The sequence below is a fragment of the Equus quagga genome, chromosome 11 (genome assembly GCF_021613505.1).
Source record: "Equus quagga isolate Etosha38 chromosome 11, UCLA_HA_Equagga_1.0, whole genome shotgun sequence".
Taxonomy (NCBI): domain Eukaryota; kingdom Metazoa; phylum Chordata; class Mammalia; order Perissodactyla; family Equidae; genus Equus; species Equus quagga.
Genome location: NC_060277.1, coordinates 98,165,596 through 98,181,192, shown reverse-complemented (window position 1 = coordinate 98,181,192; position 15,597 = coordinate 98,165,596). Strand labels below are relative to the sequence as shown.

The 15,597-nt window shown below is 58.2% G+C and overlaps 1 protein-coding gene across 5 annotated transcripts in view; it reads left to right on the top strand.

Moving 5' to 3' along the window:
• The window catches only part of ARHGAP27 (Rho GTPase activating protein 27), a 31,717-nt gene extending 20,457 nt beyond the window's left edge, over positions 1–11,260 (top strand). For 3 of the 5 annotated variants that reach the window (XM_046676416.1, XM_046676418.1, XM_046676419.1), the window contains 15 exons: positions 1,183–1,590; positions 1,766–1,948; positions 2,155–2,235; positions 2,308–2,391; positions 2,714–2,781; positions 3,107–3,197; positions 3,714–3,818; positions 6,919–7,017; positions 8,136–8,241; positions 8,387–8,509; positions 8,580–8,678; positions 8,853–8,930; positions 9,021–9,155; positions 9,318–9,423; positions 9,526–11,260. In XM_046676416.1, coding sequence (XP_046532372.1) covers positions 1,183–1,590; positions 1,766–1,948; positions 2,155–2,235; positions 2,308–2,391; positions 2,714–2,781; positions 3,107–3,197; positions 3,714–3,818; positions 6,919–7,017; positions 8,136–8,241; positions 8,387–8,509; positions 8,580–8,678; positions 8,853–8,930; positions 9,021–9,155; positions 9,318–9,423; positions 9,526–9,703 — 1,944 coding nt within the window. In that variant the 3' untranslated portion in view covers positions 9,704–11,260. The remainder of the gene's footprint in view (positions 1–1,182; positions 1,591–1,765; positions 1,949–2,154; positions 2,236–2,307; positions 2,392–2,713; positions 2,782–3,106; positions 3,198–3,713; positions 3,819–6,918; positions 7,018–8,135; positions 8,242–8,386; positions 8,510–8,579; positions 8,679–8,852; positions 8,931–9,020; positions 9,156–9,317; positions 9,424–9,525) is intronic. The other 2 variants (XR_006890676.1, XM_046676417.1) reach the window with 2 other exon arrangements.
• The last annotated feature ends 4,337 nt before the right edge of the window (positions 11,261–15,597 follow it).

Sequence of the window (15,597 nt, the reverse complement as noted above, 5' to 3'; positions counted from 1 at the left end):
AGAGGACCTCTGTTAGCATTTTGGAGGGTTTCTAAAAACGCAAAATTGAAATTATGCTAAGTTTGCCATTTTGAAATCTGCTTTTCCCTTGTACCATCACACATTCTCAGAAAACAGCGATAATCTCCGTGTGCTATTCTGCTGCCTTGGGTTGGACAGTATAGTTATCTGCCGGGCTGAGGGTGCTGGGCTGGGTGTGGTGGGCGCACAGGAGAAATCTCGCGAAAGGTCTTGCACCTGACGCCTAAGCTGAGTCCTGAAGTAGGAATAGGAGTCAGCCAGGTGCGAAAGGGGTGGGTTTGGGCCTGGGAAGCCTGCAAATGAGCTGAGGCCTGGTGGACACACAGCAGAGAGGGCTGGGGCCTGCAGCAACTCGCTGCTACTGGGACTTAAAGTTCAAAGCAAGGGGGAAGGCGTGGCCGGAAATAAGGTGGAAGACAGCAGGTGATGGGCTGTCTCAGGCCCTGTTAAGGGCTTAGACTTTGCCCCACGGGCAGCAGAGGGCTGTGAGGGTGTTAAGCACCACCATTCCATGTGGCTGAACCTCCAGCCTGCCCCACTTTCCTTTGGCCGGGAAGGGGGCTCACCTCTCCCCGCCCCTCCTTTCTCCCTCCCTTCTGGCTCTCCTCTCTTATCCTCTTGTCTGGAATTGATTCTGAGGCCTGCAAACTGCACACGGAGGAAGTTCCAGCCCCAAATCCAGAGGCAGCACGGAATCCAGTCCAGAGCTTTCCGGGTCAGGAAGGAAGGAGGGGTGGGGGCTCTTGGTGGGGGCTGTAGAATGCAGCAGGGCCCTGCCCCCATGGGACCTGAATGGGGCCAGAGGAGTGATGGGTCCCTATAGGCTATTTCTCTGTTTCTGCCCAACCTTTGATTGGCCCCTATGGGTGCGCAGCTGGGAGAACTCCGTTATCGAAATTTTATTGTTGTTAATAAATTATTAATGTAATTGTCCCACGCATCTGGGGCACTCCATACTTTACAAAAGCACTTTCAAGAACATTTCCTCCTTCTCTCTTCACTACAATTTCCGGAATGGGCAGGGCAGACATTTTGCAGCCGGGGGAACTGAGGCAGAGGGGTGCTGTGACTTGCTGAAGGTCGTTCGGGCGGCAAGTGGCCCAGTGGGGACTGTGACCCTGGAGCTGCGCTGAAGGTCACCTCCCCCTCCTCCTCGCGCAGGTGGACGAGCCCCCGGAGCCCGTGTACGCGAACGTAGAGAGGCAGCCTTCGGTCACCTCGCCGGGCCCCGCCGCGGCCCCCCGCCCCGGCCCGGTGTGGGAGACGCACACGGACGCGGACACCGGGCGCCCCTACTACTACAACCCGGACACGGGCGTCACCACCTGGGAGTCGCCCTTCGAGGCTGCCGAGGGCGCCGCCAGCCCGGCCACCTCCCCGGCCTCGGTGGGCAGCGGCGAGAGCGTCGAGACCGAGTGGGGCCAGTACTGGGATGAGGAGAGCCGCAGGGTGTTCTTCTACAACCCTCTGACGGGCGAGACGGCCTGGGAGGACGAGGCCGAGGACGAGCCGGAGGACGAGCAGGACATGCAGCCCGGCCTGAGCCCCGGCAGCCCGGGGGACCAGAGGGTGAGGGCGGGGCCTGCGCGGGTGGGCCGGGCTGGCTCGGAGGCTCTGACCCCGCCTCCTGCTGCCCACAGCACCGGGACGGCCGGTGAGGGGGCGTGGCCTGGTCCGAAAGGGCGGGGCCAGGGGGTCTATACTGGCTCCGAGACCCTCTGACTCAGGCCTCTGCTCTCTACAGCCCCCTACCCCCGAGACTGACTACCCTGAGTTGCTGACCAGTTACCCCGAGGAGGACTATTCCCCCGTGGGCTCCTTCAGCGAGCCCGGGCCCACCTCTCCCTTGGCCACGCCCCCTGGCTGGTCTTGCCACGTGGACTCGGATGGGCAGACGCTCTACACCAACCACTTCACCCAAGAGAAGGTAGGGGCAGCGGGCAGAGGGGCCCAGACAGCTCCGGGGTCGCTCCTCCAACCCTTTCTCACTAGTAGCTCCTCAGCTGCAGCTCCTGCACAGGCTCCAAGCCAGCCCTCCAAATCCTCAGGGCTGTGTTGGGCTCTGCTGTAGGGAGACGTTTTCCTCCCCTCTCACGAGGCGGGCTGGAGCCCTGACCATCCCTCTCTCCACAGTGGGTGAGGCTGGAGGACCAACATGGGAAGCCCTACTTCTACAACCCAGAGGATGCCTCCGTTCAGTGGGAGCTGCCCCAGGTAGCCAGCAGGGGAAGGGGGAGTGCCAGGGAGGGAGGAGGGGGTTATATACGACAGTGTCTTTCTCCCCAGGTCCCTGTCCCTGCCCCTCGAACCATCCGAAAATCCAGCCAGGACAGTGAGACCCCAGCCCAGGCCAGCCCCCCTGAGGAGAGGGTAAGGGAAGAGGCCTGTAGGCCCTGGCAGGACCCCCACAGAAGCAATAGGGGATTTCTGGAGGTCCTGGGGGCTGCGACTGGGTCAGGCTCATCTCCCCATAGCCCCAGCACCTGCCTGGGCTGAAGGAACCTGGGTCTGGGTCATCCCAGGCCCAGAGTGAGGTGAGGTTGGAAACTGGGGAGAAATCTCTCTGGCTGCTGCTGGTTCAGTGGAGACTCAGGCCCAGCCTGTGGGGAGCTGCTGGCTGAGGGGGAGACTAACCTCTGCCCGCCGTGGCTCAGCCCCTAAACTGCTTCCTCTTTCCTCTTCTCTCTCTCAGATCAAGACCTTGGACAAGGCAGGTGTGCTCCATCGCACCAAGACAGTGGACAAGGGGAAGCGGCTCCGGTGAGTGCCTGTCTGCACCCAGACCAGGGAGCTGGGCCTTATTGAGGGTGTTCACAGTGTGCTCCTGGATGCTAGGCTCCTGTCAGTCCTCAAGGTGACTTTCTAAGAGGTCCTGTAAGGACACTGAGGCACAGAGATAAAGTGACTTGCCCAAGGTCCCTTGGCTACCAGGTATTAGAGATGGGAGTCCACCCCTCACAGGTGGGTGTCCCGAGCTGTGTTCTTAAGCTCTGTGTCCTGCTCCTGAGGGTGGGAGAGAGGCCTCAGCCCAGGGCCAAAGCCAAGCCCTGCCACCTCCCACCTCCCCACCCCCACCCCCACCTAGGAAGAAGCACTGGAGTGCCTCCTGGACAGTGCTGGAGGGCGGCGTCCTGACGTTCTTCAAGGACTCAAAGGCCTCGGCTGCAGGCGGCCTGGTGAGGCCCAAGCCCCCAGGGCAGGGACCACCCCATCTGCTCCTGACTTCTGAGGGTCTTGACCTGATCTGGCTTGTCAGACGCTGGGTCTGAGACAGTGGAACATCCGCGTCAAGAGAGCTGGGCTTTGGCAGGGGGTGGCGACAGCAGATTCACTCCGGGACAAGCACTTTCAGCTACCCTGGGCCTGGGGAGCGGTCCTTGAGGGTGGATAGCTCCAGCCTGGTGGGCAGGGAGGCTGGGGGCTGGGCATCTCTGCTCTCAGGAGAGGGGGCTGCACTCCTTTCTCCTTTCCTCTCCTGGGTGGGCAGGCAGCAAAGGACCAGTCAACCCTCAGGCTCTGTAATTAAAATGTATGGGAATTTCTGGGTTCCAGGAGCCCCTGGGCCCCCTGCTCCAGAGCTGTGACCCTAACCTGTCCCTGGAGCTGAGGGCGCCTGGTGGATCGGAGCCAGGGCACCATGGCAGGCCTGTCTGAGCTGACGGCTCCCCCAACCCTTCCTCCCTCTCCCACAGAGACAGCCTTACAAGCTCTCCACCCCCGAGTACACGGTGGAGCTGAAGGGGGCCTCTCTCGCCTGGGCTCCCAAGGACAAATCCAGCAAGAAGCATGTGCTGGAGGTGAGTGGTGGGGGTGGGGAGAAGGAGAAGGGGCTTTCTGCTGGCTTGGAACTGTCTCGAGGCAAGCCCCCAGAAGAGGGACCTGGGGACAGTTGGGGCTGCAATTCTCAGGGCTCAAAGCTGCAGCCACACCCACCTCAGGGACCCCTCCGCAGTGGTTCTGGCATCGTGGATTCTGCAGTTCCTTCTCCAGGAGCTGAGCCCACCAGTCCTTGGCCCTGGAGGGAGGGGAGGGGTAGAGGTCTCTGAGGGACAAAACTCTGTCATGCCTAGGACAGCTCTCATCTCTGCTGCTCTGGCCTGAGATGGACAGGAGACTCCCGTGCCTGGCTGCTCACTCTGACAGCCTGGGAAACCCACTCTGGATGGTCAGAGCCCACCTTCCAACTGGACTGGGTCCCCAGTGAATCCACCAGGGCAGTGGACACGTTTCCCAGGTTCCCCCAGCAGGAAGAGAGAGGCCAGGTGGGGCCCAGGCCAGGACCATCACAGCGCCATACCCTCCACTGTCCACGCATTGTCTTGTTTTTAAACTACTTTTACCCTCACCTCAGTCCCCGGAAGTTTTGAGGCAACTCACGAGAAAAGCACATGGTGAGCTGGCCAAATCCACTGACAAGCCAGGATCAGGCACAAGAAGGTGGAGATGTGGAGTGGGATGGGGGGCAGATGATGGACAGGGGTAAGGTGGTTGTTGCTGAAGAAAGATAGCTCCAGCTTTCCCAGCAGCCAAAGCAAAGAGACGAGGGTGATCAGCGACATGGCTCTTATTAAGAGGACAGGGAGGCCTTCCCAGATTTTGAGGGAAATCCAAGCTTTGTCCTAACCCTTAGCTCTTGAAGAAATCCTTAGCGTGGAGCCCCATTCTAGTTTAGTAAGGGATTTTTGGGGCTGCTTCAGGGAACGTGATAACAGCCAAAAGCACGACCTCATCTCTCAGCTCAGGAAAAGCAGTTCCGCAAGGAGCTGGAGTGTGCAGTCGTCCGATGACTCACCAAGCTTCATTCAGTCCTAGAACCAGAGGATCCACAGAGCAGGGTTGGAAAACCGGTTTCATTTCATGAGCTACTCGGATCAGTGGGTCTGGAGCCTTCTCCAGGCTTAGCAGCGTGGAGTTCTGTGATCAACTAGCAATGTCTGCCACGGGCATCAAACTGAAGAGGGACATCACTTTTGCTAGGCATGTTCCTTCCCTGACCTAGAGGGGACACCCTCCAGCCAGTGCTCCATAAGCGTCACCTCTCTGCCTGGGCTTTTGATGAAAGTTTCAGAGTAAACTCTTCTGAGGTGTCTTTTCCAGCAAGCACTGGAAGGCAGAGGGTTCTCCTGGAAGCTACTCAAGCTGACGTATGCTGAGAGTCGAGTGGAAGTCAGGAGCCCCCGCTTCTCGGCCGGCAGGTGGCCATCCTCCCTCCACTCAGGGGTGGCCTGCAGGCAACTCAAGGATTTTTCGCAAGGGACAGCCACAAATTCTATATCATGGCCAGGCTGGTTGGGCCTGGCAGATTTCACAGCAGGTCTTCCTAGTTGCCCCAGAGCCACAGAAAACTTCAGGAACAGTCCTCTAAAAACAGCTGGTTTGGGGCAGCTCAGCTTGCCTGTGCATTGAACAGGATGAATGTTTGTGAGTTATTTTGCTCTGTAACTATCCAGCTTTGCCTTCTGTGTGAAACTTTCCAATAGGAACTGAGTATGTTTTGAGAAAGCTGCCAAAAATCATGGTGGTGGTTTTAGAAGCTGTCGGGCTGTTCTCTGGGGTGAGAGAGGCAGGGCTCTTGTCAGCTGAGACGGGGGTGGGCTGCGCTAGCTGCCTGATGAGGAAGGTTCTCCAGTCTGTAGGGAGCGAGTGGGGTGGAACATGCAGTTTTTCTTTTTCTCTTTTTTAATTTTTAAAGGCAGTTTAAATAGCGCTCAAGTCGAAGTTTAAAAGGTGGGCAGCCACGAGACAGCCCTCGCTGCTTCTGGAAGTTGCACCCTGTTGTCTGAGACAGTTTCCGCTGACTGACTCACCCGGCCCAAAGGGCAGGGCTGCTGTCAGCTGCTGCACCAAACACTCACATCAACCTTGAGCGCCCGGTCCTCAGAGCCGGGGCGCTGAGTCTGTCCAAGTTGCTGACCGCCTCCCCCTGTCCTTTGGAGCCTTTGTCAGGGAACAAGGACACTCAGCAGCTGTCAGTCCGAAGAACCGCCTGGGCGATTGATATCTGCTTGCTCCTTAATAGTATAAATAGTGGGTCTGGAAACCCAGACTTTGGGGCCTCTTAAGGAAGAGTATGGCCTGTGGTCTGGATGGAGCATCCAGCAGACTGACCGGGCAGTGCTTCCTCAGCTCACAGACCTCTCCAAACCGTGTGCGTAGTTCCTTGGAGAGAATAAGAGAAGGTGGGTTGGTACCCTCCAGCCTGTTCATCAGACCAGGCTTTGAGTAGTCAGAAAGTGGGAGAGTTTCCCTCTGGAGTTTTGTTTCATTTACGCTTCCGATGAAGTTGGCTGTAAGAGGACGCATTGCCCCAGCTGGAGTGTGGGAGAGGGCGGGGACTCGTGGCTGCAGAAGCGGGATGACACTCCTAGGTCCTCAGTATGCATATGGAGGAGGGAGTCACTTGCTTTCTCTGCATCAGCTATGATCTGCTTTCAGATCCTCTCTCCCAGCATTTTCTTCACTGTTCAGTCCAGCAGCCAGAGGCCTCCCACAGGGAGTTTCTTTCGTTGACCTTTTTCCTGGCCCTGCTCTGGGTGAGGCCCACCATGTTCTGTGGCTCGTGGGAGGCAGGATGGGGCAGGGGGACGTGTACCAGACAGTTGAGCCGTGCGGATCTGCTGCACTCAGATCCTTGTTCCATCACTCACTAGCTGTGTGTCAACAAGGGAGTTGCATAAACTGCTGAGCCTCAGTTTGCCCATCTGTAACACAGGCATGCTGTCACCTACTGCTTTTAATGAGGCAGAATACCTTGGCCTGAGTGAAGCTGTTTCTGCATTAGGCTCTGAGTCCCCAGGGACAGGAACAGATCACTTCCCTGTCTGTATCTCCCCTGGGGCCTAGCCCTGGGGCCAACCCAGGGAACCAGAGATGACTCAGCGACTTGTGTCTCTTCAGCTGCGGAGCCGAGATGGCTCAGAGTACCTGATCCAGCACGACTCAGAGGCCATCATCAGCACCTGGCACAAGGCCATCGCCCAGGCCATCCAGGAGCTGGTAGGCAGAGCCTGGAGCCTCCAGGGCTGGGAGGGAGGGGATGGCAAGCCATTATGCAAGGCAGCTGTGCCCACTGTGGTGGGAGGGACCCTCCACTCAGGCCCCAGGAGCTCCATGGCACCAGTGGGTGAGTACCACTCCCGGCAGATGCAGTCCCCCCCTTATGGCCGGATGGCAGATGGGCTGCTGAAAAAACAGCCTTTCTTCAGTATGTGAATCCAGCCTCTGGGGTTGGCCCTGCAGGAGGGCTCTTCAGGTGGGGATAGGGGCAGATCCTAGAGGAGTGTCTCATTTCAAGGAAAGCAGCAGGAAAAGTAAATACTCTCAGAAACAGCCTCAGGTTGGCATGACAGGCTGACACTAAAAGATATAATTTAAAAGGATTGAATTGAAGGTTTTTAGGTTCAAATATCAATTGCATAAGTAAACAACTTAGGGCTTTTTTTTTTTTTGGTGAGGAATATTGGCCCTGAGCTAACATCCATGCCAATCGTCCTCTATTTTATATGTGCAATGCCTCCACAGCAAGGCTTGATGGGCAGTGTGTAGGTCCGTGTCTGGGATCTAAAACCAGAACCCCTGGCTGCCAAAATGGAGAGAGCAAACTTAACCACTGCCACTGCTGGCCCAGCTTGGGGCTTTTTGGTCCTTAGTTCCCTATGAGCCAACACTGGGTGCCATGTTTGGCTATATTAATAGAGGTAGGAATCCAGATCCAGGGAAGTGAAGTCGTTGGCAGTGCTCTGGCCCCAATTGGAACTGCAAGGTTGAACTGGGAGCCACATATTGAGGAATGCTGACGTAGTGGAGTGTGTACTAAGGAAAATCATAGGGAAAGGGGGCCAGGAGCTGGAAGGTGAGTAGGTGCCGCCAAGATAAAGGCTGGGGGAGAACAGGATGACTGTCTCTAACACCTGAAGGGCTCCATGCAGCGAAGGGAGGTGAATGTTCTGAGATTCCCTGGTGGAGGTGAGGCGAGTTAACCTGCTTAAGGGAAAAGTGAACTCTGCCTGGGGGTCGCCAGGCCTGCTGGGAGGGCACTTCCGGTCTCTCACCCCATCCCCAAAGGCCCCCAGCCTGGCCCTAGGCTCTGCCTCTCTGAGGCTGTGTGATTCTAGTCCGCAGACCTGCCCCCGGAGGAGGAAAATGAGAGCAGCAGTGTGGACTTCGGGTCCAGCGAGCGCCTGGGAAGCTGGCGGGAGGACGAGGCGCGGCCGGGCGCAGGTGTGTGCGGGGTAGGGGTGTGGGAGGCGGGGGGGGGGGGGGGGGGGATGGAGGGCACCTTTGGGGAATGGTGATGACCCGGCTGGGGCCTGCCGGGCCACCTCCGGCGCCACCGACTGATCATCCCTGCATCCCCGTGCGGCAGCCGCGCCCGCGCTGTATCCCGGGGGCCTGGAGAGCGACCTGAGCAAGGTCCGGCACAAGCTGCGCAAGTTCCTCCTGAAGCGGCCCACGCTGCAGTCGCTGCGGGAGAAGGGCTACATCAAAGGTAGCGGGGCGGGCGGGCGCGGGGCGGGGGGCGCGGGCGGGCGGCGCTGACGACCCTCGCCCTCCCCCAGACCAGGTGTTCGGCTGCGCGCTGGCCGCGCTGTGTGAGCGCGAGCGGAGCCCGGTGCCGCGCTTCGTGCAGCAGTGCATCCGCGCCGTCGAGGCCCGGGGTACGTGTACGCGCTCGGGCGCCGTGTGGCCTCCTCCCAGGGCCCCGTGCCAGAGACCCCTGGGTGGGCCCAGGGTTGTGGCGGACAGAATGGGAGCCCCTGAGTAGGAATCATAGCAGGGGGCTTTAGCCCCATCCCACCAAACGCGGGGTCAAGCGCCTCCCTCTGCTCCAGGGCTGGACATCGACGGGCTGTACCGCATCAGTGGGAACCTGGCCACCATCCAGAAGCTGCGCTATAAGGTGGACCACGGTGAGGCCTGTCCCGGTGCCTGCCCCAGGGCCTGAAGGCGCGAGGGGCTACTGACCTCCTTTCCCCCCCCCGCTCTCCCCATTGCCGCAGATGAGCGCCTGGACCTGGACGACGGGCGCTGGGAGGATGTCCACGTTATCACTGGCGCCCTGAAGCTCTTCTTTCGGGAGCTGCCCGAGCCCCTCTTCCCCTTCTCGCACTTCCGCCAGTTCATCGCGGCCATCAGTGAGCGCCAGGGGCGGTGGGGCGGAGGGGGTCGGGGTGGAACTGGCCTGCCTCGTGCACGTCCTTGGCCAGGACCCCCCCACATGCTGGGAGTCAGTCCCCTGCGTTCCCCTCGCCGAGCTGACCCTCCCTCTTGCTCTGTCTGACCCTTCCCTTCCCCAGAGCTGCAGGACCAGGCCCAGCGCAGCCGCTGCGTGCGGGACCTGGTACGTTCGCTGCCCGCCCCCAACCACGATACGCTGCGCCTGCTCTTCCAGCACCTGTGCAGGTTAGCGGGCGAGCCGGCGGGGATGGGGAGGCGGGACCCCCTATCTTTCCTCACTACCCCGGCTCTGGGCCCTGACCCCACGCCACCCGCACCCCGCCGCAGGGTGATCGAGCACGGCGAACAGAACCGCATGTCAGTGCAGAGCGTGGCCATAGTGTTCGGGCCCACGCTCCTGCGGCCCGAGAAGGAGGAAACCAGCATGCCCATGACCATGGTGTTCCAGAACCAGGTGGTGGAGCTCATCCTGCAGCAGTGCTCAGACATCTTCCGGCCTCACTGACCGCGGGCCTCCACCCCGCCCCCGCTGCTAGCACTGCGGCCCTGCGACTGGGAGTGACGGTGGTCCGGCCACAGAAGCTGGGCGGCTGGAGGCCACGTGGCCGGACTCTATCTCGGAGCCGCTCCGCCTGCTACCGGCCCGCAGGCAGGTGTGAATTCTGCACCCCTCGGTGCAGGATGGTGACCCCTGGTGGGCAGTTCGCAAAATGTGATTTTTTTTTTTTCCCCTGGCCTGTTCCGCTAGAGGTTAATTGGGTTCTGTTCTTTATTACAGCGCCACCTACTGTGCGTGTGTGAGAATGTGGGGGCAGTGAGGATGGTTTTCTGGGACCGCCCGGGCTGGGAGGAATTTGGGTGAGGGGCTTCCTAGCCTCTTCTGGCCCGGACCCTGTCGAGGCCTGCACGGAGCCCCTTAGGGCCCCAGCCCTGTGCGTGGCACCGTTCGGGTCATGAAGCGGCCACCGACAACTTGCCTGCTGCCGAAACAGGACTGACCCGGCCTCCGGCGTGGGTGGCTGCCTGCCTTTCCCCGGGCCTCAGGGATGATGCTCCTGCCCGGCTCTCTCACTGGCTCGCGGTGGACCATTTTCATCTGCTTTGCTGTCTGGGGTTCCCGGCCTCTGCGCTCCCTGATCCACTTGTGTTGTGTGTGAGGGTTCTTCCTCTTGGACAGCGTGTACCCTGCTCCTGCCACTTGACATGCACCATTTCCACACACAGTCCCATTTTACAGATGAGGAAACAGGCTTACAGAGGCCAAGTGACTTGTTCAGGGGCCAGCGGGGGATCTGACTCCTGGCCCAGGCTCCTCTCACACCAGAGCACAGTCTCCGATAAGGGAGAAATCCACCCTGTGAGCTAGCCCCCGACCCAGCATGGGCTTATGGGTACAGCAAAAGGAACTAAGCTGGATGGGTTCTGTGTGGGCCTTGGGAGGTCCCTGAAAGCAAGGACCAGGAAACCTGCTGTTATTCTTGCCCCCAGGGTTGAGGGGGCGCTGGCAGGAGCCCCCAGCCCCTCCCAGTGCCCTGGCTGAGTATGCCCACCGGTGCCCACCTTGCCATGAAGAGCTGGGAGAGGCCTGCAGGGTGGGGGGAGGGGGGCACAACCTCAGGAAAGGAAGTGTGAACCCTGGGGTCGGCAGCCCCCCTTCCCTCCTTGTACACAAACCACCTCGGTTTATGGGTCTCAGCCCCGTGCCCCACCCACCCATCATTTATTCCACAAGCAATAATAGCTAATATTTATTGCACTGTGCCAAGCATCTAACTTGGATTGTCTCCTGTGTTTCTCACAGCCAATATTTATTATCTGCTCTTCTGTGCCAGGCACTGTGCCCCAGGGCGGGGGTAGTGTGCACCCTCCCTTGTGGAGCACGTGGTCCGCATATGAGGCTGAGCCAAGCCCACCCCTAGTGCCGGCGGGGCTGGGGAAGAGTACAGTGGAGGCCTCATACCGTGTGTCGAAGTGTTGTAAAGTTATAGATCGAGCTAACAATGTTCAATGAAATACGTTCTATTCTCCTACCTTGGTAAATAAACCTTCACACTGACCTGGAGGCCAGGTTCCACTGTAACCTTCTTTGACTCTTGAGTTCCATGCCCAAATGTGATGGCGTGGGAAGAGCTGACCAAGCTGGCCCCCGGTATCTCCCCATCCCAGCCATCCTGCCCCGAGGGGAGGGTCATGTGCACACACGCGGATGCTCTGGTCCACGAGCCCAAGCCACCAGACCCGCTGCTGCCCCTTGGCCACCCCACCGGGTCCACTTGAGGGAATGGGCCTGGGGCTGTTCGGGGAGGGAATTCTGGGGTCCCGCATATCAGGAGCATGGTCTAAAGGGAAGAGCAGACATCTTTCCAGGGTACAGCTAATCTCTTGTTTTGGGAAGTATCCACCATCACTGGCTGCTTGTCTCTCTTACTCATCTGACTGCTCTCTCGGGTCGAATTCCTCAGGAAATGGTGCAAAGCGAGTAGGAAGTTTTCAGGCGCTGCTCTCAGGACCCATACCTGAGGGGGACAGGGGCCACAGGACTGGGCCAAGGGAGAAAGTAAGGGCGATGCTGGCCCATCCCAGGCCTCAGCCGAGCCCACGGGAAACTCTGGGCTGGGAGGGCCTCAGCGCTGTCCCACATTGTGGATAGGGGACCAGGCCTTTAAACTGCCTTATCCACCAGATGAGGCCTGTCTACACCTCATCCACTGGATGAGGGCCACCTGGGGCGGGTGGCCGGGGTGCAGAAGAATTCAGGCAAAGAGGCTCTCTTCAGCCCAGGTGGGAGGGGGGGGGGAGGGCGTGTCCTGGAGGGAGGCTCTGATGAGAGCTGTCAGCTGCCGACCCTTCTGCAGCTGGGAAATTCACGCTTCAGTCCTGGAAGGAGGGAGGTCTGAATGGTGCCCAGGGCACCACTGCAGCATCCAGCAAGCTTCTTCCTCTGGCCCTTTGCTGCCCTTCTCACTCCTTGACCCCCACACACCATCTCACCCCTGAATTTCCCCCCTAAACTCACCAGTGATCCCATATCAATAACTACGGGACGTTTTGGGGTCCTAATATCATTTGTCCTCTTGAGAGCATCCTGTCCTCCGCTGACGTTCCCTCCCTGGAAACATTCTCTTCCTCTTGGCTTGCACATCACCACGGTCTCCTGGTTGTTCTCCCACTCTGGCCACAACACCTCATTCTCTTCTGCCCAGCTCGAAAGGCCAGAGTCCTGGGGGCCAGCCCCTCCCCTCCCTCTGCGCCCCATCCTGGATCATACCGTCAACACCCACAGCATCAATAGCACCGGGCCTGACTGCTCCTTGGAGCTCCAGGCCACATGTCCCCTGACAATCTGAGATCTGCCTGCAGCAGTCCCTAAGTTAGATTCATGGTCTTCCCCAAACTTGGCCCCCTCCAGGGGTTTACCTGTCTCAGGCAATAACTCATCATCCCCACAGTAGGCAAGCCAGAAACCCGGGAGTATGGCCTTCTCCCTCCATCTCCCCATCTGTCTCCACCCTCCACCCTCAATCTATATCCAAGTCTTGGCAGGTCTACCTCTCTGATCCACCCACTTCTCTCCATCACCAGGGCCCCACTCAGCCTACGGGGCTGACGTCTCCTGCCTGGACCACTGCAGCAGCCTCTCAGCCCCTCCCCTTCCCACAGTCTCTCTGCACCCCCTCCATCCATCTCCATTTTAAAACACAAACCTGATTATATTATTGCCCTACTTAAAAATCTTCCCTCTCACCTTAGGAAAAGACCACAAGCTTTAACACGGCCTCCAGTGCCCTGCCCCTTTTGGCCCTGCCCACCCCTCAGCCTCCTCTCTGAAGCAGCACAGCTCAGGGGTTCAGAGCCCGCGCTCTGCAGCCAGACCGCCTGGATTCAAATTCCAGCTCCAGAGCACCTCTGCTAGGTGATTCTGGGTCATTGACTCATCCTTCTGTGTCCTGGGTTCCTCGTCTGGAAAACGGGGATGCTGATAGCAGCACCAGCCTCATAGGGTGGTTGTGAAGATTATGTGAGATAATACTTTTGAGGTTCTGAGAACAGGCTGGCTACAGTAAACACTTGCTGGACCTTGTGCCTTCCTTGCTCTCCTGGTTCCTGCACTGCAGCTACACTGACCGCCCATTGGTTTCACAAATGTTTCATGTTCCCACCTGCCCCAGTACCTTCGCATGTGCGGTGCCCTCCCTGCAGTTCTCTTTTCCCTTTGCTTAGTCACCTTTTAACATTCTGTTCAAGCAACCCTTCCTCACGCAGCTCCTCTGAATACCCAGCTAGGCCAGCTTACTTTATTACATACCATCAGAGACCCATACGCTTCTCTTATGTCACCTTGTCATTTTACAACCGTATACCATGATTATTTATTGCTGTCTGCCCCCCACGAGCCCTGGGAGAGTGGGGACTCTGTTGTTGCTCACCTTTGTATGCCCAGCACCTAGCATAGTGCCTGGCACATAACGGCTGTTCAGTAAATACTTGTTGATGAGCCAATACATGGAAGGGCAGACATCCAGAGTTCAAACCCCAGCCCTGCCATTTGCTATCAAGTGGCCCTGGCCAAGTGGCTCCCCTGGGCATGCTCGTCTGTAAAGCTAGCACTTTGCCACTCTCACCTCAGAGCCTCCCTACGATTATAAATGAGATGTGTGCAACACACGTGGCCCAGCACCTGGTGCGGGAACATTTGAGAAGTCACACTATCCCTCATTCCTCAGGCCCAAGGACAGTCCTGGGTCCTGGGTGAGACAGCCTCCACAGGGCCAGAGGGAGCCAGAGGCAGAAGTGTCCTGGAGGAGCCCTCAGGGTGCAGCCGGAATGCCTGGTGGGCGGCCAGCACACTGGGCTGTTAGCCTTTTGTTTCCCAGGCTCCAGGGCAGTCTTTTTTCAAGACTTCAGCTGGAGTCCCTGCAGTGCTAAGGGAAGGGCACTGTGTCCGGTTGGGGGCCAAGCATCAGAGGTGGAAGAGCGCCCCCCTCAGGCCAGTAGAGGAGGGGACCCAACAGGATTAACGAGTTAGGTAACCTGCCAGGCAGAATCCAGGCTGTGAGGTGAGCCCCTTGTGCCCTCCAAGATGAGACAGCCTTCCCTCGCCAGCCTCAGAGGAGGGCGCCGTTCATTAAGTTGACAGAATTTCTTTCAGGCACTTCATCCTCCACAGCCCACTGGGAGCCGCTAGGTAGAGGTGAGCAGGTGGATGATATGGCCGGGTATGCTTTTTTCTTTTCATAAACTTTTTATTTTGAAAGAATTATTGACCCACAAGAAGTCACATAAATAGTCCAGAGAGGTCCCACGTGTCTATCACCAACTTCCCCCAGCGGTGACAACTTACACAGCTGTAGTGCATTATGAAAACCAGGGAAGTGGACACCAGACAGCTAACTAGACTGCAGACCTTACGGGATTTCACCATTTCCGGCATGCACTCCTTTTTTGTATGTCTTTGTGTATAATTCCATGACATTTTATCACCTGTACTGATTCATATAACCACCAGCACAATCAAGATTCGGAATTGTTCCACCACCTTAAAGAAATCCCTTTTGCTGCCCCTTTATGGCCACTCTCTCCCTCCCCTTCCCTACCCTGGCAGCCTTGTCTCTTCTCCATCTATGCAATTGTGTCATTTTGAGAATGTTATATGGATGGAATCATAAAGTATGTAACCTTTTGAGATCTGCTTTTTGCACTCAGCATAACGCCCTTAAGGTCCATTCAAGTCGTTGTGGGTATTAACAGTCGTTACTCGCTATTGCTGAGTTGTATTCCATAGACACACTTTTAAAGAGATTCTCTCGGCTGTGGGTGGAGAAGGGAGAGAGGGAGACCGGTTAGGGAGCTGCTGGAATCTCGGTAAATATCTCAAGGCAGACCTCTTCCTGGCTGGGCTCTGCACCACCTCCCAGCCCCCGCTGAAAGGGCCCCAGAAGTGTTCAGGCCCTGTGAGCGGGGGTGGGCTGCAGAGGAGGGATCCGGACTGTTCGCGCAGAGCTGCCAGTAGGGGGCGCCAGAGGTCTTTTGCCCAAGAGGTGATTCTCAACCTGGGAGAGTTCCGGGCGCTTTGGGCTGCTCTGCCAGAAGGTCAAGAAAACCCTGAGGTCTTGTCCCCCTCCAAACCCTAGACCCCACGTACCAGTCCAGCCCTGAGCTCCAAGGCTGGGGATGAGGCTGATGTCATGTAGTGGAGGAGGAGGCAAGGTGAAGCCTTGACCAGGAGGAGACGGGCTGGCCTTGTGAAGAGGGTGAGGACTCTGGCCCTCCATCAGCCCAGGGCCCCTCTCAGAGGGTGGCTCTGAGCTCAGGCCGCTGGGCTGAGCCTTGGCACCTCTGCCCGGTCCACTCTTCTCCATCCTCGACAGTTGCCCTCAGTTCCCCGCCCACTTCTCTCAA